We start from the raw sequence: 20,893 nt of genomic DNA on the forward strand, positions 1-20,893 counted from the left end.
GTAAGAGTGATTTTTTTACAGTAGTATTTTGACTGAATGAAAAGGTGTTTGCTTCGGTCATATGCTAACACACGAAATATAATTGTTTTATTTTATGAACCGTAGGACAACATTTTTTCATCAGTGCAGCGCAGCGTTATGAAATATACACACTGCAAGTAGCAAAATGATTTTCACTGATGCTTAGAGCTTTCAGATATCCGAAAAATAAGTAAATAAGACATAGGATTTGAATATAAGCACTCACCTTCTTACGGCCATAAAGCAGCAACTCTCTGAATCTCTCTGTCTCTTTTTCAAGACTGTCAATTGTGGTTATAAGACTATCAGTGAGAAATGAGAGCTGGGCTTCACCAGATTCCTCTTCTACTTGTTCCAAAGCCTCATTAGTGAAATCGATCAAATTTGCTTCATTAGGGGACTTTCCAGGAAGCCATACTGTTTTATGATCTCGGAGCAAAAGTTCAGCCAAGTCTGTTCCCACAACAGTCTATAATGTATGGTAGGGGAAAAAAAAAAAAAACCTGTTATTTCAACATTGCCTTCATGTTATTTTCAACAAGACTTGACTATCAACACCTCCGAGCACAAGTGACCAGATTACCTGTTCCATCAACGTATGAACTGTTTGTTACAGGTAAGTCACTGTACACGTATTACTTCTACATAAATGCCAGTTTCTGTATAAAAGATTTCAGGAAGGACAAAAGTTCAAGCAGTGAAACATACCCCATTCTGCCTGCACAACAGAACAATGAAGTCCCAAAGCAGACTTGCAGATTCTTTGTCGATTAAATTTTCATTCTTAAAGCACTGTGTAGATTTATTTTGTGCAAAATTAATAACATCCACTTTATGGGTGTCATCCCTGGAAGAAGAAAAAAAAGCATTTAATGAGACAAATGCAAAACATTCAGATCATTATTGTGACTAGTATGAGGAACAAATTTAAAGCTCACCTACCATTTATACAAGTGAAAAACAACAAATATTTAGAGTTAGTTTAAATCCTGTAATCTACAATTGCAGGACAATAAAAAGTTTGATGAAGAAATGAAATCTTGAAATGTGAAATTTCTTAAAAATCTGTTAGGACATACTTAGCAAGAGGACCAGGAAACGCTCTCATCTCTTCTTGCTCTGGAGAATGTTGCAACATAGTCTAAAGACACAAATATAAACCGTAAGAAATTTTTATAACTATGCTTTTTGTATTTTAAGAATAAAAAACAGACCTGAACATATCTATATTATAATCATGGCTATTGATCTTAAATTATTTATGGTGGCTTGCAACCTGCATAAGGATAATAAATGACAAGATCTACTTCTTGACGGGGGAAACATTCTGTAGCAAAATACAAAAATATTCCTCTTACCTCCTCAATAATTTTCCTGCTGCCGTTCTAGTACTTGTGTGCAATTCCACTTCCTTCTACCGATATTCTACCAGTGAATCCCTACTCTCATCACGTAAACCAGTCCTTACACACATTTTACATCACTAGAGTGCTGCTGTTCTTTGTAGAGGCATAGGAAGAATAAAAACATGCACACAGTATTTAATCCCCAGTCAATCAAGATAACAAGCTGTCCTTTGTCCTTGTACATTCTCTGCAGGGCTATGATATCTCTAGGAACAGTATTACATTAGTAACAAACAAACAAAAAACTCCAGCACTTCTAGAAAGTAAGGATTTTACCCAAACAAAATTATAAGGAGCTGGATGATCTAATCATGCCTATGTCATCTCTCATTGAAAAGGAATTGTTAAGTTACCACTTTACTTACAGCTACAGAGCAAACCACAACAGGTAAATACAGAAGGATTACATGCACTGACATACTAAAGTAATACAGGAAGCTACAGACCTAACTTCCCTACTCCCCTTCCAAAAGAAAGGCCTGTAACTCCACCACCCTCCTTTTTGCTTATAAACTTTACCTCCATGCTGTGTATTTCAACCAGAGCTGGCTGGCCTTCTGAAGGCAGGTTTGGCAGCACTTTTATTAAGAATCCGCCAGGACCAAACCTAGCACACAGATGAGGCACTGAAAATTTCTCAGGCGTTGAGGGCCTTAAAGGTGCTGAAGCAGGGAGAAAAGAAAATAAGATAAAGTGACCTGACTTGCAACAAAATAGACATGCTGATGTATTTATTTAATTCAGTAATCCCGCAGTACTAGTGGGAAAAAAAAGAAATACAATTTGGCTAAATTTCATAAGCAACAATTAATCAGTTCCATTAAATTTTCAGATCTTCTGAAGATTTGCCATAAAGAACAAAACTAGACTAAAGAACTCTAAAATCCACTTATTGCTTTAATGCAGGGGCTTTACTTGTTTGTCTTAGACATCTCAATATAAACATATGACATCTTCAAAGAGCTAATGACTTCAAGAAACTCTAGAAAACATTTTCCAGATGAACAGTGTTTTGTTTCTCATGGAAAAGGGTAAAAAATGTGGATAAATCTGAAGTTTAAGTTAAATTTTAATCATTCCCCCAGAAGCACGCACAATACAATTCAAAAATGTATCTAATAAGTGTTTACAAATGCAAGTATGCAATATTTAATCGCAATCACCATCTAGCTACTGCCATTCTGTGAAATACCCATGCTTCAGCAAGCAAGAAGCTATCCTTTTGCTGAACAGGGAAGAACTTTGTTCACGTATACATACTGTAAACAGGAGTGCTTTCCTGTTAACAGGCTTAACAAATGCACAAAAGTGATCTCACACACTACAAACGTTAACAGAAGCACAAACTACTACCAATGAACAACCTCACAAGCACAGTCCCTTCCCTCCTCCTTCCCCAATGGTGCCAATACCTTGTTCTACAGTTGACCATCCAGTTTCAGCCGGGTAGCCATAATCTGTAAAAGGCTGTTGTCCACCAAAGTTAGGAGCATATCCACCATACGTATAATCTGCATGCAGCGACACTGCCTGTGCAGCAGTTTCATACGCATTAGCCGTTAGATCATGGTTACTTCTATACAGCTGGCTCTAAATAGATCATATTAGTAGTTGTCAGCAGAGAGCGTGAAGTTACACAAAGCAAGCAATACTGCAAGCGTGACAAGACGGTAAGCATTCCACCCCACCATCTTCACTTCTTCGGATGATTCTTAAACCAGGTTTGCTACACTTGAAAACACTGCCCTGCAAATCACCTGGTCAACAACCTGCAGAAGATAATCTCTTAGTGTTCTCCCCTCAATGTTTTTACTACCATTTGATCTGTTCGCCATCCATGTTCAGCTCTCTCATCACCACAACAATCACCTGAATATTACTTGTGTTTTTCAGGTATTTGTATTCATGGCATAAATAGATAAGTAATCAGCTAGGTTTGAGTTTTGCTTGTAAAGTCAAGATACCATCATACAAACATTGAGTTAGTCTTTTAACAGATCCCATGCTTGTGATCAGAAAAATGACACAACACTGAAAGCCAGGCAATATCAACTCCAGCCAAGCACAGTAAAGGCAAAGTTCTCACAACCATATGGGTTCAGTATTTTTTTCATTTCTGTATGTGTGGCAACAGACACAGCTGAGTGCTGATTTTGGTTAAAGTTCTCTTGACAACTGTGACAAATGCTAAATTCAGAACTATATTACAAAACAGCCTTAACCTACAGAATACAGGTTTTCAAAATACATTTTTTCCCAAGCTAAAAACCGAAATATTTAAATACTTCTAACTTTCCACCCACACCTAAGAGAAAGACCCAGCTTAACTGTCTGAGAATACTTGATGTGACCATTTGAAGCTTACTTGCTGAGAGCGAGAGCTAAAACTGCTCCGGTGACTGTGAACGCTGTGGGAGCTACGGAGACTATGAGCAGAATGCTCACTGTGAACGCTGCGTCTATCAAATTCATCACCGTAAGGATCTCTGTGAGGCTCTGCTTCATCATCAAAGCTTCCAGTAAAACGAGGATCGTATCTCCAGTGATCTTCGTATCGGTCATGTCTGAAGAACAAAAACATACCAAACAAAAATAAACATAGCCAACTGTATCTAAAGGAAAGTGACTCCACTGCCTGCCTCTTCAGAAGGGAACTGTACCTAGCTTCAGAAGGGCTTCTAGATCATTACCTAGATTTAGGTTTTTATTACAGTAAACAAACTGGTACTTCAAGAACTTCATCCAGAATATTCAAGATGAAGATTAACGTCATGCTCCGAGGCTGTTTAGAATAAAAAAATAAAACCCAAACAACATTTATCTTATCTGAAAACGTCATATTTGCCTTAAATCCTTTTAAGAGTGAGATGACAACTCATCTGTTGTTCCTCAATTACCTGTGTTCAAGCAAAAGAACAAACTAGCAAAAGTAGCTATTAAAAGCATAATACTGCATTTTAATAGTCTGTCACAGGATGCAACTGTGTTCCTGGAGTACAGTACTGAGAGGATTTTGTTTATGAAGCTGCATGATACCTCACTATTCTGATGCCCATACAATTACCACAACAGCACACAATTTTCTAAGGCTTTGGGGTAGATCTGTAACAAATAAAGCAGTATTTCTGTTGGTGCACAGGTGACGCTTCAGTCCTTGCCTTAACACTTACTGCCATTATCTAGTTTCCTGATGACACATTTGAATATGAGGGACTTAGTCCAGAAGAAAGCAATGCCAGACTGTCTGCCTTCATTCACAGTGGTTCTCTGGACGCAGTCAGCACCTAGGTCCCACCCTGCCCTAGATGTGGAAAGAGCACGGACCGAATGGACAAACCTGTTGCCATATGGATACGCTTCTCTCTTCTGGTACGGGTTGTGTTCAGCATCATACCAATACCTCTGATCGTAACTTCTAGGATCTCTGTATCTGGGGTCATATGCTGACGAGTAACGTTCCCAGCGACTTGGATCTTTGGAAGATAAAAATAAATGGGTTAGATACTGGAAGTTATTACCTATAAGTTTTCTCTCCTTTCTCTTTAATTACCTGCCAATTTGGTCAGCACCCCAGAAAAATGAAAACATGACTATAGTTAGCTAGATACTCTTGAGAAGACAGTGTTAACCATCAGATAGATCTTTTCTAACAACTTTCAAACTTAATCATAGCTTGAAAATAATTCAACAAATATTAGATGAATCTTTGCTATCAGTTTTCATATCGCCATGCCATGTGCTTCAGGATACAGACAGATTTTGCTTAAAATCTTCCCAGGCACTATCTAAGCAATTGCCTTTAGACTACTAACACCACTATGTCTCTGTGAGCATTCAGATAATTACAGACAAAAACAATTCTAGTCATGAGTCAATTTCTGTTTACACCCCACCTAAATTTTACTTTAGAACTCTGCCTGCAGGTTACACACCAACCATACAAGCCAGCAAGTGACAGGTTTGCAAAACACCAAAGAAAACCATTCTGTGGACTTATCATGGTACATTTTTATAAATGAAATGGCAAAGATAAGTCTGGGAGTGATGAAAGACCTTTATTTATTTTCTATTTACTACTTCTGCTGAATAAAAGAAACATAGGAAGGACAGCATGGTATTAAGAACTACTAAAGTAGGACCAAAGATCAATTTCTAGCAAGTGTAACTTTATTCTCGCTGGTTGTAGGAAGGAGATTATATATATATATATTTAATTACAGAAAAAAAACACAGTAATTCTCCGATTTTAAAATTGGAGAAAAATTTATGGGGCAAAGGAGATCTGCAATTTGCTATAGAAAAATTCAGAGAATACTTTGACACCTTACCTCCATAGTCATATGCATTTGGGTAATAGCCTGGATAATAATCAGTCCATCCAGTTTTTGCATAATAATCTTCAGGATATCCCTGCCTGAAAGTACACAGGCATAAGAAATTATTATCCCTCCTTCAATCTCTCCGAAAGTTAGCAAGAGATATGAAGAACTACATGCCATGATTGGTTAGGTAGTTTCATATTTAAACTAATGCATTTACAGGAAACCAAATAATCATAATTGTAAAATCAGATGTTTACAAAGTTATATATCACTAAGCTGTTCTGTGCCATAACAAACTGACAGTACAATACCTTAGTGGCTTTTGTGAGCTGCTTTGGTCATGAGATCGGTTACTTATGGGCAATTAATCACAAAAACTACTGCTATAATTAGAATGAACTGTCTCAACAGAGAGATCAGCAACCTAAATAATGAAATAATTGCTCCTTCAACTTTAGAAGCGTTTTCTTATACATCTTATGGAGAGGAAAAGAGGACTGCAGTCTGGAGACAAGGTCATGAAAACAAGTCAGGACATGCACTAGAGCTCTTGTAGGTAATTCCAAACAGAAGGCTTCCAAACTGAAGTCTCTGGGGATGCCATCGCAGCATCTGTCGCCAGCATAACATACAAGTCAGAAGAGAAACAAAATCGAAATGCACTACGCTATTCTTTGGCTACCTGGCCATCAAAGAACTCAGTAATATTCATTTTCTTGTTCTACTTGGAGCTCTGTTATATGCCATTTTGGGGACACTACCCAAAATTGATGAAACAAAGCTAGAAGAACGCTAGATAAGAACATAAAATAGTGGTGTGTGTACATATATGCATGTACACTTATATGCATACATATCTACACATCCATGCATAGCTATATGTCCATAAATAAAAACTTCCGTGTGGATATAAACACTCGTGTGCATGCACTCACAAACACTCCTATGTATACATACACATATGCACAGGAGGGAAAGTGATTTAACAACAGCGTGGAGTGACGGGAACTCCATGCTCCTCTCCAAAGCACTATTCATAGAAGTGATAGTGCAAACCCTGCAGTGGCCAAGCCAGTCAGGTGATACTCAGCACTGGAAAAACGGGTGGGAGCCTTGCTAACACAGCACTTAGCTCTGCAGGAGGAGTTCTGATCTTATCAGATCAAGTTTAGCCACCTAACCAACCTCCTCAGTCCCCCTCAGAAAGATGTTATTCCCTTCCCCTCCCCAAACAGAATTTAAGAATCTTCTTCATCGGTTATTTACGGAAATCAATACATCATTGATACACTGTGGGAAAGTTTCAGAAACGCTAGCTTTGGGTGCCTTGCCACTCTTAGTCTGTGCTGCCCTGCGGTGCCACACGACAGCCTGCATCCAACTGCAGTCACATCACACATCAACACTGACAGAGCAACCCACAACAGGCTTTGATCTGCCCAAAGCCCTCCTAGGAATTTTAACCTCTTCAAAACACTATGTAAAAAGAGCACGCATCAGAAGGAGTGCTTTCTTGGTGCTACTAGAGGTTATCTCCTTAGGAGATCTCACAGGGCAATTAAAGTCACTTAAGACAATGACACAAGTTATCACAAACGGATATGCTTATCATTTTGTACTCCTCAATGCCAAGCTTCCTACAATCTTATGAAGGCGGTAAAGAGAATTTCGTTTTTAAGTTGAAGACTACTCCATGAGTGAAACACGTGTCCTGGTTCGACCTGTCAGACAAATTAACCTGACACAACACCAGCTGTTTTCACTGGATTCACCTGCTCTTTTCCAAAAAAACAAAATACTGTATGTCAGTGAGCCACACAGACTGCTATGCTTGCAAAGCACATCCCCACACCAATGTGCAAAAGCGCCATTTATTAACAGAACTAGGGGGCCGCTGTGTTAAGTGCTATCAAGAAAATAAACTAGAACTGGTTAACCAACCCATGGCCTACATTGCACTTCCACAGCACGCATGCAAAAGAGCATCGAGTCTGTTGCAGTGACTTTCAGCCTGGCAGAGAAGCTGACAACCACCTGCAGAACCAAATGAAAGGGGCACCGAGCTGTAGCAGCAGAACAGACTGCTGGAATCGTATCAGTGTCCTTTTCAGGCACGGCATTTGATACCGTACGTTCCTATGGCAGCACACAATGAGTTTTTGAACTTCCTCACTGCAGCTTATGCTGTAAAACTTGAACAGGTATAATTGCACTCGCTGTGTGGGGTTTTACCAGATCTTCAGTTTAGGAACTGCATACCTGGAAGAAGGTCTGTCGGAGCAGTGGCTGGCTCTGGAACTGGGACGTTCGGGCTCAGGATAACGATAGCTCCCAGGCTCCATATAAGCAGCGCTGCTGCTATCGTAGTGTCTGTACCGTGGGTCGTACTGTCCGTAGCTGTCCTCCTAGAAAAGAGATTGACGTGTAAGGTAAGAGGCTGCCCAAGTCCAAGAATAAACCTTTAAAAACAAATTGTCACAAACACCACACTGTGATACCTGAAGAGATGAAGATCAACAGTCTACAGGACAGCTTTTGGTATACCTTGTGGCAAGGTCTATTAATATTACTTCTGGAAACATTACTTCTAGACTACTTCAACCACAACGGTGGTCATCCTGCTAAACTGCCAATAAGTCAGGCAGCAGGTGGAAACCAAATCTGAACAACTGTGCAGCTAAAACAGAACTGCCAACTTTTCCCAGAGAAATAAGCAGTTATCAGTTGACATCTGTACCAACTGGAATTAGTATTAACAACTATTTTAATTTTTTTAAATCTCCATTACTTAAATTTTATTACTGCAATTTAGATTTTCCATATTAAATCCTTAATATGAATGCCATACTGAATGCTGATCGTAACACAACTATTAAAAGTTGTAATTCAAAAATGAAAACTATTGATACACGCTGAGTGGGGAAGGAAGGGGAAAATAAAAACATATCCTACCATGTAATAAAGATGAGACGCTGCCCTGGGATCCGCAGGAGGGTAAGGTGGGGGATATGGAGGCTGGTAAGCATCATAAGGATGTCTATAGTAGTAGTAGGGGTTCTGTGGTGGACCAAAGGCATCCTGAGGAGTCTGAGGCAGGGGCGGACGCTGCGGGTCTTGTTGTGCGCTTGCCATGACCGGCTGGCCGGTGCTGGTAGGAGGAGCTGTGGAAGTCTGTGCACTCGGTGGCTGTCCAGACGTGGGTTGCTTATCAGGGCTCATCTGGTCGTACCTCGCCAGCTGCGCTGAACTGGCCTCTTGGTTCCCCAGCTCCTGGTTCTCGCGCTGCTGCGATGCCTGCATGGCGCTAGTCCCTGCAGCAGCCGGGTAGTTTGAGGGAGCTGAGGACTGCCCAGAAGATGCCGGTTGCTGCATCTGAGCTGCCTGCATTTGGGGCTGAGATGGCAACGCTCCCTGCACAGCTCTGTCTGGCACAGCCTGATGCTGTACATCTTTTGTAACCTGTTGATAGAAATGTTGTTTGTCATGCATCTCAGGACCCACCTGGCCAGCACCAACTGCCTGCGGAGGATACGCGGGACCACCAGAAAGCGACTGATTGTGCACTTGCACAGAGTTACTCGCACTGCTTTTCTCCAACGTCCGTGGCGCTGTAAAGTCAAGCACTCCAGCAGCTTCTTCTTTGCTATTTGAGCGATTTGCAGAGTTATTAGCCTGTACTACAGAATTAACAGGTGGGAGCAGCGCACTTCCACTGGGAAGAGTAATCCCAGGAGAGACGGATGAATTAGCTCCTGGTTTGCTAGCAAATTCAGGAACAAAACCTTCAAAATTAACATTCTTTTGCCCTTCAGGAGCTAAATTAAGCGGTGTTTTCATGAGCAAGTTTGCAGGCTGATTAGAGGCAGTGTCAGAGGAATTAACGGGGCTTTGCAATAAATTATGTTTTAACAGATTAGTATTTGGAGGTGCATTAACTAATAGAGATCCAACTTGCATCACAGGCAGCGGTGCATTTTCCCCCGAGATGATCCCACCAGTATGTGAAGTCTGGGGGCCCATCGAAGGCTTGTCCCCAGCCCCGGCATCCTTCATTGGTTGATTTTCATTGCTGCTTAGCTGATTAGATAGAGAAATAGAAAAATTAATTGGCTGAGCCAAGTTATAGCTTTGATTAGGCTGAGCAATCAGGATAGGCTGATTTTGCAAAGACTCTGTAGGTGGAGAAGACAACAAACTTGCATAACCAGAACTTGCCTGAGACTGAAGTGCCTCCTCTTCTCCCATTTTGGGAGGATTCTCAAGATTTTCAGAAGATATATTTCCATCTTGGGAAGGCTGCACAGCAATATTCCCTGGTTTATTTGGCTGCTGATTAGGCAGGCCTTCTTCCGGTGGCTGAATGACTTCCACAGTTTGTTTGGCAGGTACATACACCGCAGGAGCAGCAGGAGCTAGAAGAACATTTCCCCCAAAATTAGGTAACTCATTATGAGCCCACAGAGTCGTTGCTGGGCTGTCACACTTCTTAATTGCTCCCTGAGCTCTTGTTGAAGACCTTCGCTCAGACAATGACTGCATGTTTTCTGTAACAGATCCGGAGTGCAACATGTTTCCAGCTTCACCAGTAACTGCGAGAGGCAGTGGGTATACCTGAGGCATAAAAATAGTTTCCAGATTATCTGGTGGCTGTTCGAGATTGCCTGGTGACGCAGCTGGCACAGCTGTGTTCTTCTTGTTATTCTTTTGGTTTGGGTGGTTCTCTCTTAACTCAACCACCATCTTCGCCTGGTCAATTTCTGCAGGTTTTATGCCAACTCCGTGGGACCTCACAGGTTCAAAAGAACTGTTCGCACTCGTCTGAAACACTCCTGTAGGCTTAGGAGGACTTGGAGTTGGAGGCTGGGAGAGGTTACTATGGTAGCTCTTGCTCAGGTTTACCTCACTCGAATCACCTCCCAGAGGAGAGGAGTCGATCTGTTTAAAGAAGCGAGCAGAAGATTCTTCATCGGGCTTCCCGCTTTCTTGCTGAATAAACGTACCGACTTGCTCCGGAGGTCTCGCTGAGCTCGAAGCGCTCCTATGGCTAATGTTGCTATAGTTTGAAGATACGCTATCGGGCCGGACAGGATGAGGTAAGGAATCAGGTGCCTCCAAATTTGGTCCTCCTTCAGCATGGCTCACAACAGCGTTCTTTGGAAGCATCTGACCCGGTAGGGGTCCGTATCTGTACGGATCAGGGTGAGCAGAAGGGGATGAAGCAGTCACGTTGTGTGGCTCGCTTGGCAGCACTTCCTGATTCTGAATGCACTCCAGGTTCTCAACGTTTTCGTACTGTGACCCGCCGTTACCGGATGCATCACCCGCACGCGCTTTGTCATCACCGATAAACACAGCGTGCTTGGCAGCCTGTGCCTCCTGCTGACTTACAATTTTAGGGAAATACTGGACATCCATTCCTTTTTGTACCACCTCGTTGGCTGAACCTGTACCGATGTGCGCCTGAGACAGAACATTCGTTGCAACCCACTGAGGCTGCATGGGCTGGTGATACAAGGGCGACGAATTTGGCTGACAAGCAAACTCGGTTTTCTCAACCACGTAGTTTTTTTCAGATGAAAGTATTTCTTCATTTTCTGCCTCATCCCCTTTGAAAAACATCGAGACTGTTCCTGAATCTCGGTCTGTGGGAATGGATCTGTTTGATGTTTCAGACACACCTGGAGACTGTTTTTTGGGGTTGTTTTCCTGAGCTGTGGGAATGACAAAATTGGAGTCTTGCAAGGGTGGCTGTGGGTAAAACTGGTCCTGGTAAGTTTGATTTAACCAAGCATTACTCATTTCTGCGTTCTGCCTAAACACATTTCCAGGCTGGATGCTGTTCATGTGATGACCATTGTTTGCAGAGACATTTTTCCCAGTCTTTTCACAACCAACGGATAAAGGCGCTTGCACGGGATTTTGTGGAATACCTTGATGTACAGGACCATGCTGCAAATTTGTCTGCGGGGGAGGATGAGGAGGGCTGACCGAAGACTGAGAAACGCTATGAATGTCAGGCTGAGAAGACGGCTCGGGATGGGGCACAAAATTTCGAACCGGAGACTGCAGGTTACCTTGACCAGGTCTCCACTGAGACACGGGCTGCTGAGGAGGTGGAGGGAAGACTGCTGCTGCAGCGGGTCCCGAAGGAACATCGCTTGGATCTCTGTGAGCATCTTGCCTACCTCCGGGTTTGTTTGACAGAGACACCATTCCAGGATGCACACTGAAAGAATTTTCAAGTGCTGTTCCTGTATTATAATGCAACGGTACCGCAGACCCATGGAGTCCCAGATCTGCGTTGGGATGCACTTCTGTAGCGCTATTTGTAACGTATCCTGGGGACGGTGAAGGAACTGGAACGTTAGAAAAGGTACTGGTATTTATTCCTGGTTGAGATACAGGAGCTGACAAAGACGCATGCAGTCCGTGAGGATTGTCCCCTGCGTGCGATGGTGAAGGATGCACAACAGCCGGCTGGGGAAACGCCGCCGGGGAAGAACTCGGCATAACCAAGGCATTGCCCTTGGATGGGTTATCTAAAGGGGAACCCTGGGGAGTCTGTCTGCCAAAGGCAAAAGGGTCTGTCACAGGCTGCACCGGGGCAGCTGCTGCATTTGCTCGTTTACTAAGCGAGGTGTTTCTCCAGTAAATGTTCCGGGCAAGGCCCGCAGGAGGTGGAGCTGCTGCTCCCGCTGGAACAGTCTGTGGAGGCTGCTGCATGATGGCCTTCCAGCAGGGTCAGATGCCAGATGAAAAGCTAGCACTGGATGCCGTAAACAGATTCCTTCTTCCACCCTGTTAAGGCAAAAAGATGACGAGTCAGTTTGCTTTCTTGCAACACATGTAGCGAGCACTTCAGCAACTTTTATTTTAGAAACAAAATTACTCAAAAAAACTTGGAATAAGAGATGTCTCTGTTCTCCAGAACCTACCAGAAATTCACACTTAACATTGTATTTCTGAATGCAAGTACAGTGTTAATGAAGCTTAACGCTGAGTGGTAACAGTGCACATAATTTAACAACTGTGTTAACAAATAGCTCCAAGTAAGAGTGACAGAAACACAGTTTGGTCCTGTACAAAATTTAAAGTCTCAGTCTCATAATAGCACCAGTGGGATTATACCGTTACATTCCCCCAAATCTGTTTGAAGCAGAAGTACACATCATAAAGGAAAGACACAGCAACAGCTGGTCTCCAACAGCATCTGCGATCGCTTTGGCAAGCTCAATTTAGCTAAGGAACATTGAGAAAATGTTGTTAGAGACAACATTTCTTCAGCTTTGTTGCTTAATGCGAACAGACCGTTTTACAGGTAAAGTGAGAAGCTCTCAAAGTACTCATCGGATGTTATTCTCCTGAGCAGAATGCACTTTGGTAAGAAAGATATCATTCAGGGCAGTAGTGTTATTTATTTTGAGACTGGCAACTGTGTTTTCATCCCAAATATTCTCTTTGAGATGAGTGCTGCGTAGCAGTAAAACAGCATTTAGGAACATAAAATACAATCTACTCCCCACCTATTAATCAATCGATACTCTCGCTTTAACCTTAGCAGGACTCTGGCACAGTGCCGCAGAGTTAAAGCCGCACTGCCGGGTGGACAGCGCAGGGACAGAAGTATCCCAGCGCTGCCAACAAGAACTCCAAACAACGCCGGCCAGGAATTCAGTGCACATGAAGTTCGGTAATTAGGAACGTGTATTTTTCAATTTTACCATCCCTTACCAACCTGGGGAGGAGGGCAGCTGACAAAATGAGTTCTTCACTACTTGTCCAGCTCAGCAAGGCTTTCGTAACATGCGATACTCTTGTTTTTCTAATTGTATGTAACGAACGTGGTCTGTATCATACAGGCTGCCACCAGTTCTGTCATACCAGATGCAATTCTGTTTACAGAAGACAGACAAAAGCTGTGCAAGTCTTGTTTTTATTTTCTTATTTTAAAGATTCAGCATCTTGTCAGTAACAGTAATAAATCACTTGTTCCTAGTCAAGCCAAAATTTTCATCGCTATAGAAAAGTTTAAACAAAAAAAATCTGGTTTGGGGTTTAAGAAAAAGACGCATTGAGTAAACGCCGCATAACTGTGTGCATTCCGTGAAGATTTCCAAAGAAAAAACTCCTGTACAAAGCACCCTGGCCAGCACGCGCAGCACAATCTGTGTAGCCTTTTTCAGAATCCATACAGCTTAACCTCTTCTGCTCATCACTGAGAACCCAGCAGTCTGGTGTGTTATCGAGGCCCCTCTTCCAGGGGACCAGAAACATCAGTCAGCAGGGACTGCGTCTCTCAATTTCTCCTCCATATTCGTACATTTCGTAGCCTTGATTGACTGCCTCAATTCTTAAGCTTAGACCTCACAAACTCGTTAAAACTTTTCTTTTGTTAAAATGGGAAATGGGACCAGAAGCAGATTTCAACAGAAAAGCACTGAACAGAAAGCTTCGTTTGTTTCACGCATTACTTGCAGTTGTATTCGTTTTTTTTTAAAAACCACAGCTGCCTGTTGAATTCGTCTCAAGGAATACTTACAGAAGGGTTTTGGTGCTGTGCAATCATTTCTCCTACACTGACACCAAGGCGAAGTTTTTCCAGCTGTGCACGATTACTGCCAACCAAGATGACACCAACAAAACCCTGCCTGGTCACCTCCCTCAGTTTCCACATGCTTAAGAAACCCCAGGGACATCTCTAAAACTGTACTGGACATCCCAACTTATTGTCTGTCATGTTCTGTGTATTAGTTTAACTGCAAAAACTCCTCTCCCCTCCCTCTAAATAACCTAGTGCTTTTATGCAACACATCGAAAAGTGGGAAGGAAAAAAAAAATGGTAATAAAGTCACCTGCAGAGACAGCTCCCTCCTGGAAAGCACTAACTTCACTGAACAAAAGGTCAATATTTACCGAACGGTTCGGTTATTAATAGAAAGATTATGTGAAGCCGTTGAGCGCAGAAGCCAGCTGTTTTGTAACTTAAATGCCCACTTCCACATTTCTCATGGGGGCTTCACTGCTTCCAGCGTCCCATCAGATGTACACACACACAGCGCTAATGTTGGCCCCACTCTTGCAATAGCCCGGGCTAGTAATCAGCTAATTAGAGTCAGCGTAAAGTCCTACGCTTAAGCGCTGCCTTGCCATTCCTACAACAAGACCTCTAACATCACGTTTCAGAGGTTCAATACGAGGGCACCAGACTCCTTGCAGAAGTTAATATTAACAGATACCACACAGTAGTAAAAGCATGCAGAATTTGAAGAATTAAGTGCAAATAAAATGAACGTGCCCATGGTAGGAGTTTAAACAGGAGGTATCAGCTCCTAGACACTGACCCTCCCTGCCCCCAGTATTAACAGAAACGCTAATTTGTGTAAATGAGTAATAATTACATAACCTAAGAACAATCCAACTCTCTGCCTTATCTGCTTTGGAAATTCTTAACTTTCCGAAGGTTTAACGGATAATACAGAGCAGCCTGCCAAACATTAGTCGCTAGAAACAACAACTGCAGAAGGTACTTCCAACCACGTCAAGAAAATATTACCAAAGAGGAGAAAAACAACTAGAACTACCCTCGAGACAGGGCCAGCAATAAGTCCCACCTGACAGGCTCTATGGTCATGATGGGTTTTAACTCCCCTGTGAGAACTTACCTATATAAAGGAACAACTGGGGGAAATTTGTTTAATACCATCTCCGTGTATTCATGCTAAATAAATTACTCTTAAACAACAATAAGTATGCCCACAAAACAGGTTACAGAGCACTAATATTAATTCTCAAGTGTGCTTATACCCGTGTCTGTATGTACGTACACACAATTGTGCATGCATATGCCTATACCAAACAACAGATGTACTCAGATATTCCTAACTAAAAGAAAGGAATATATAGAACAAAGCACCGCTGTGCCAAAGACACGAATAGCTGGGATATGCAGCTCGTATAAAATCAGCATTTGGGCCGTTTGTTTTTATCTTCCCGCTGCAGAGAGCTGCAGGCGGACGGCCCTGGGGCTGAGGGCATTTTGCGCCTTCAGCAGCGCTCGCCGCTCCCTGCCAGCTTTCTTATACGCGGGACCTACAGGTGAGAACGCTGTGCTGGGAGGAGAGCCCTCCCAGTGCCAAAGCCACAAAAAATACGACTCGCAGCTGGCAGAAATAAAAGCAGCCAGCACCTTCCCCAGGCTCCGCCGGCCGCCGCGAGCCCCTCGCTCCAACCCCAGCGTTTCGGGGGCCGTGCCCCTGAGTCAGCGCCAGCCGCTGCCCCCGGAGCACGCAGACCTCCGTAATCGGGGTGTAGGGAAAATAAAAACCGCCCTCCACCTGACGAGACGGGCTTTAAGCGCCTCGCTCCCAGCAATACCCGGTAACGACCGCCTCGAGCAGGACCCCGGCGGGCAGAGACCCCCCCTCCCGGCCCCCCAGCTCCCCCCCCGAACCCCCCATTCCCGACGCCCCAACCCCGGCCCCCCCCCCCGCGGCCGCCCCGCGGTACCTGCCGCCAGCCGCCGCCGGAGCCCCCTCAGCGCCGGGCGCCGCCGCCGCCGCCCCCCCTCAGCGCTGCCGCGGCCCCCCCGGCCGCCATCTTGGCACATCCGGCCCCCGCTTCCGCCGCCGCCGCCGCTGCTGACGTGTCGCGCCGCGCACGCGCGATGACGTCGCCGGTCCGTGCAGGGCGGCGCGCGCGCGCGCACGCGCTTGTTTATGAGGGCGGAAGCGGCTCCGCGAGGGCTCCGCCCCGCGGCGCTGTGGCTCGGCGCAGGCGCAGCGCGGCTGCGGGCCGGGAGTTCGCGGGTTCGAATCCCGGCTGGGGCGGCTCGTAGCGCGGCCGGGCGGTACAGCGGTTTCTCGCTGCCCTCGGGCCCCGCTCCGCCCGGCCTCGGCCGCGGAGGTCCCCTCCTTCTCCTCCATGAAGCCCGAGCCGAGCCCGGCCCCTGTGGGCAGGGCCCCGCTGTGATCCCTCTCAGGAGGCTGCGGTGCTGAAGGCGGCCGCCAGGGCGGGACAGAGGGCTGCGGTCGGGCCCTTCCTCCTGGCCTCCCTCCCTCCTGGCTTCCCTCTTTCCCTTCCTCCTGGCCCTCCTCCTTCCCTCCCTCCTTCCCCACACAGCTCCTTCTCTGCCCAGGGTTTCCTCACGCTGCCCCCCCGGCCTGGGGCCTGCTGAAGCACCCGAAGCTGTTTTGGGGGAGAAAGAGGCAATTCAAGAAAACTCCTCTGTCCTTCACCTCCTCGAGGTCCCGGCCTCACGGATAACGTGGGCTTAATTTGTGAAGTGTGCTTAATTATGGAGGGGGATGTTAATTGTGTGGGGGCGTGGAGGACGGGCGGACAAGTGTCCGAAGTCTGTGGTGTCACAGATGCCACGGCTCAGCCCTTCTGCACGTAGCCACCTCTGTGCTGCATTAAATAAAAGACTTTAAAAAGCACTTCTCCAAAAAAAAAAAGCACGTTCAGTGTTCTTTTATTTCAGATAAGATGGGAGCATAATATCAAACAGCTATGTGCAAGTCTAAAGATTTTACTCGACTCTTCTTTGTGTTCCAGTGCTGCTCTGAGGGCCTATTTCACGTGAACACAAAGCTTTTTTTGGGGGGGTGGCATTGTTCACGTGTGAGAATGGTCTCATTTAGCAGAGTTTGTACACAAGCAGTGGTCACTGTGCCTATATTGTCGCACTCCACACCGAACAACAGGCCCTGAAGGGGAAAATCCAAATGACCTAAACAAACATCTTAATCAAGGGTCATTATCAGTGCAAGAGCTGTTTCTGCACGCTTGATCATTAAAGCAGGGTAATATCCTCAAAGCCCAGTCCGAGCAGGGGAAGCAGCACTTTGATGCTGGTGTGGGAACCAGAGGCAGTGCTGTGATTTTTAAAGTGCCTTTCATCTCCCTCTTTTGTAGGAACATTCTTATAAACCAGCTTGTCAAATACAATTTCCCTACACAGGCATGAATTGCAGATAAAGCCCTGGTGTCCCCTTGATATTTTCCCCAACAGGTGTCATCTGAGGAACCACGATTTTAATTAGCCTGATTGACTTTTAAAATATATACGTATTCTGTAAATACCATCATCAGCTTACACCTGTATCTATAGCTAGATAATTACATTATATATCTAACCCTTTTTTACACACACAATTCAATACTAATGATGGGATCTCACCTTTTCTGTTCTCCTGTTAAATATGTGACTGTAAAGAATTGTCACATTAAGGCATTTAATCCCTTTTTACCATGAAGCTTCCTAACTTATTTGCTGTACTTATGCAAACGCAGCCAGCTCTGGACTTGAATGACAGGCTGCAAATAAAAAGGCATGTTGAAGGGAAGAGGACAGTACACACCTTTCTGTCCCCCTTCATCGGCATTTCTGGGGTCCAGCACAAGCGAGACTGACCTTTTGCCGTGACGTTCTGATAACTCGGCCTTCGGGTTGCAGGCAACCGTAAACACAGCACCACCCCAGAGAGCTTCCAATTAAAATGATTCTTCCGAGTTTAGAAACAGGAACAATGTCTAAAGGAGAGTTTCTGTTATGAGTATTGGTAATCTGTATCAGGTTAGCCCACTCGGACAAGCTGAGTTTTATTTATTTACTGGTTTAGTTGCTGTGCTTATTCAGGCTACCCCAACCACATTAACCGATGTGTAATTCGAGAGGCTACACCTTAGATGAATTTGGCTCCTTTTGTACATTCTTCAGGGGGTGATTTGAGCTGCAGTAACAATTCAGCAATCAGGGTTCAAGCAGCTGTTAGCAACTGGCTGAGCAAACACCAATAGCCTGGAGGTAAAAGCAATACAGAGTAGCAATTTCTAAATGTCCCATCTAATTGAGCAGGAATAATGAAAACAAAGATTTTTTTTTTTAAAAAAAAAAGCCCTCCAGCATGTAAATAAATAGTTCAGATGCACCCTCGTAGCAACAACATGCGTACCATTGGAACAGCTCGGTTCTAATCTTGTTTTATGCAAACACTTCTGAACTCTTCCCTTGGCGTGGGATATAATTTCAGTGCTTCTCAGCCTTTTTCACCTGGAATCCTAAAACAACAGTGCCTGCCACGACCCACTCATCTCTCGGCATCTTCTGTTGACATGAGGGCTTGAGATTCAGCTCCTGGCATCCTTACCGACACAAGGGCTTGAGATTGTGGTCAGACAATTGTTGGAGGGGGCTGGAGAAATGCAAAGCCTCCTGGAAAGAGATTTTGTGGGAAAGCCCTAAGTGTGGGGGGAGAAAAACGTTCTCTGTGGAAGCCTTCTCTGACTTCTAGTTTTATTTTGTGGCCAATTTATTCGTATATATTCACGTGCCAATGCAGACCTTCTCCTTTTGTCCCTTTCAGCAAAATTTGCAGCATTCAGCCTTCTCTTTCCTCGTGCCATCCCCCCGACTGACCCTCACAGATTTCACAGGCTGTGCAGCCACCTCGCTTCTTTAAATGAGCCATGTGTTCAGCTGCCTCTCGCAATGCCACCTTTTGCATACCCTCATAGCCCCTTTTCGTACCTGTTCCGGGCCAAATTCCCGCCTTGACCACGAGTGACCGGAGTGTTACATGCAGACAGGAGCGAGGGCAGGAGAAAGCCTTACTAATGCCTCACGTGCCCCGGTCTTGCTGCCAACCCCGAGGCCTGCCACGCTTGCTGATGGCGGTGGGCACGAGCTCTGGGACGTGTACGTGGGGGAGAAGCCTGGCAGGACGGGCTGCATGCGAGCATGCAGCCAGGTTTCATGGACACCACATGTTAAAACTGTGGTGAAGGCCGACAGCACCCTTCTAGCATTTCCCAGATGGGAGGCAACGAGACACAGCTGGCGGAAAGAGCATGTCTCACAAAAACCATCGCCAGGGTATCCCTAGTGGTAACAAAGCCCTTGCTGGTAAACTGGGGGAAAAGGGATTCTCAGTAAAAATACTCCTTTCCACAACGTTTGCACGGAGTGCAGGCTGACAAATCGCCCCCCTTAAATCCAAAATTCACTGGTGCTGGATGGTGTGCAAAAATGCTGTGGGGTGCCTGGGACTGGCAAAGAAACCCAAGCTCACTGAAGCCTGCATTGAGTGATACGGATAGGTGCTGGGGGCCACGAGCATTTGCTGCAGCAGCTGGTGTAGCTTCTGCAGTCTGGCAGGGGACACCAGGGCAAAAAGTGCTCTGCTGGGGCTTCTGACCTGTTGTACAGCAACTGTCTGAAGGCCCCGAATCCAACTGGGGCTGGGCATTCGGTACGTGTACACACATGCCCGCTTCCTCCCCGGCCGCCGAGTGGAAAATACCAGCAGCATTCCAGGGGTACCGGGCTTATCTGGCCTGGGAGGAGGTCCGCGGCTCGGCTATTTATGTCCGGGTATTTGGGGACTTTGCAGTTGCATTTGGAATACAGACTCCCTGTGGGAAAGAGAAAGGATTGAAATAAATTGCCTTAAAGATCCGAGTGCAGCAAGCTCAGTGCTGCTGCGTGACGGGCTTTGTGCACAGGAGTGGGACTCGCGCTCTGGTGCTGCTTCCCCTCAGACGCCTCCAGTCTGTGTCTGTGCAAGCAACCACATTTGAGAGCTCTGCCACATGCTCAGCTGTGTGTGAAGTAGGAAGCACGATACATAATTCTTATCACCACTCCTAGAGGGCTGTGTTTCTAGAGACCCCAAATAATTAAAGGCATGTGGCCGTGCTTTACCCTTCTCCCATCAGCTGGGGAGTTATCCTAACAATCTGCTGCTAGCGATCAGGAGACAATGTTTTTAAGCAACAGAGGAGTGCTTGGCATGGATGTGAAAGACACATGAAACACATTTTCAGTGTTAGCCCATTGGGATCCCGACCTCACGGCAGAGGCAGCAGCGGACATCGAGGCACGCACAGCACCGCGAAGGACCTGGAGGCCGAACACCTTGCAGAGCCCCTCCTGCCCTGCTCACACCGCACATCCAGCGTCTGTGAGAGTTTGGCACAAGGTAAGGAGAAAGCTTCATTGACCAAAGGCCCTCTCTGAGCTGTGTCTAGGAGAACGACATTAGGAAAGCGCCAGTTCTTTGTGCCGAGGCAGCCCTGCAGTACTGAAGGACAGCGGGTGTCAAGCCCAGGTTTCAGTCGATTGGTAACAAAAACACTAAGTTCCAG

The 20,893-nt window shown here is 45.2% G+C and overlaps 1 protein-coding gene across 8 annotated transcripts in view; it reads right to left on the reverse strand.

The window, feature by feature from the left end:
• SEC16A (SEC16 homolog A, endoplasmic reticulum export factor) overlaps positions 1 to 16,410 on the reverse strand; it is a 30,298-nt gene extending 13,888 nt beyond the window's left edge. For 4 of the 8 annotated variants that reach the window (XM_066980757.1, XM_066980756.1, XM_066980758.1 and 1 more), the window contains exons 1-12: positions 16,256 to 16,410; positions 13,485 to 13,641; positions 8,702 to 12,547; positions 8,009 to 8,154; positions 5,756 to 5,841; positions 4,765 to 4,900; positions 3,793 to 3,991; positions 2,840 to 3,017; positions 1,947 to 2,089; positions 1,101 to 1,162; positions 730 to 868; positions 248 to 490 (exon numbers count right to left, since the gene is read on the reverse strand). In XM_066980757.1, coding sequence (XP_066836858.1) covers positions 248 to 490; positions 730 to 868; positions 1,101 to 1,162; positions 1,947 to 2,089; positions 2,840 to 3,017; positions 3,793 to 3,991; positions 4,765 to 4,900; positions 5,756 to 5,841; positions 8,009 to 8,154; positions 8,702 to 12,472 — 5,103 coding nt within the window. In that variant the 5' untranslated portion in view covers positions 12,473 to 12,547; positions 13,485 to 13,641; positions 16,256 to 16,410. The remainder of the gene's footprint in view (positions 1 to 247; positions 491 to 729; positions 869 to 1,100; positions 1,163 to 1,946; positions 2,090 to 2,839; positions 3,018 to 3,792; positions 3,992 to 4,764; positions 4,901 to 5,755; positions 5,842 to 8,008; positions 8,155 to 8,701; positions 12,548 to 13,484; positions 13,642 to 16,255) is intronic. The other 4 variants (XM_066980761.1, XM_066980760.1, XM_066980759.1 and 1 more) reach the window with 4 other exon arrangements.
• Between the last annotated feature and the right edge of the window lie 4,483 nt (positions 16,411 to 20,893).

The sequence above is a fragment of the Anser cygnoides genome, chromosome 20 (assembly GCF_040182565.1).
Source record: "Anser cygnoides isolate HZ-2024a breed goose chromosome 20, Taihu_goose_T2T_genome, whole genome shotgun sequence".
Classification (NCBI taxonomy): domain Eukaryota; kingdom Metazoa; phylum Chordata; class Aves; order Anseriformes; family Anatidae; genus Anser; species Anser cygnoides.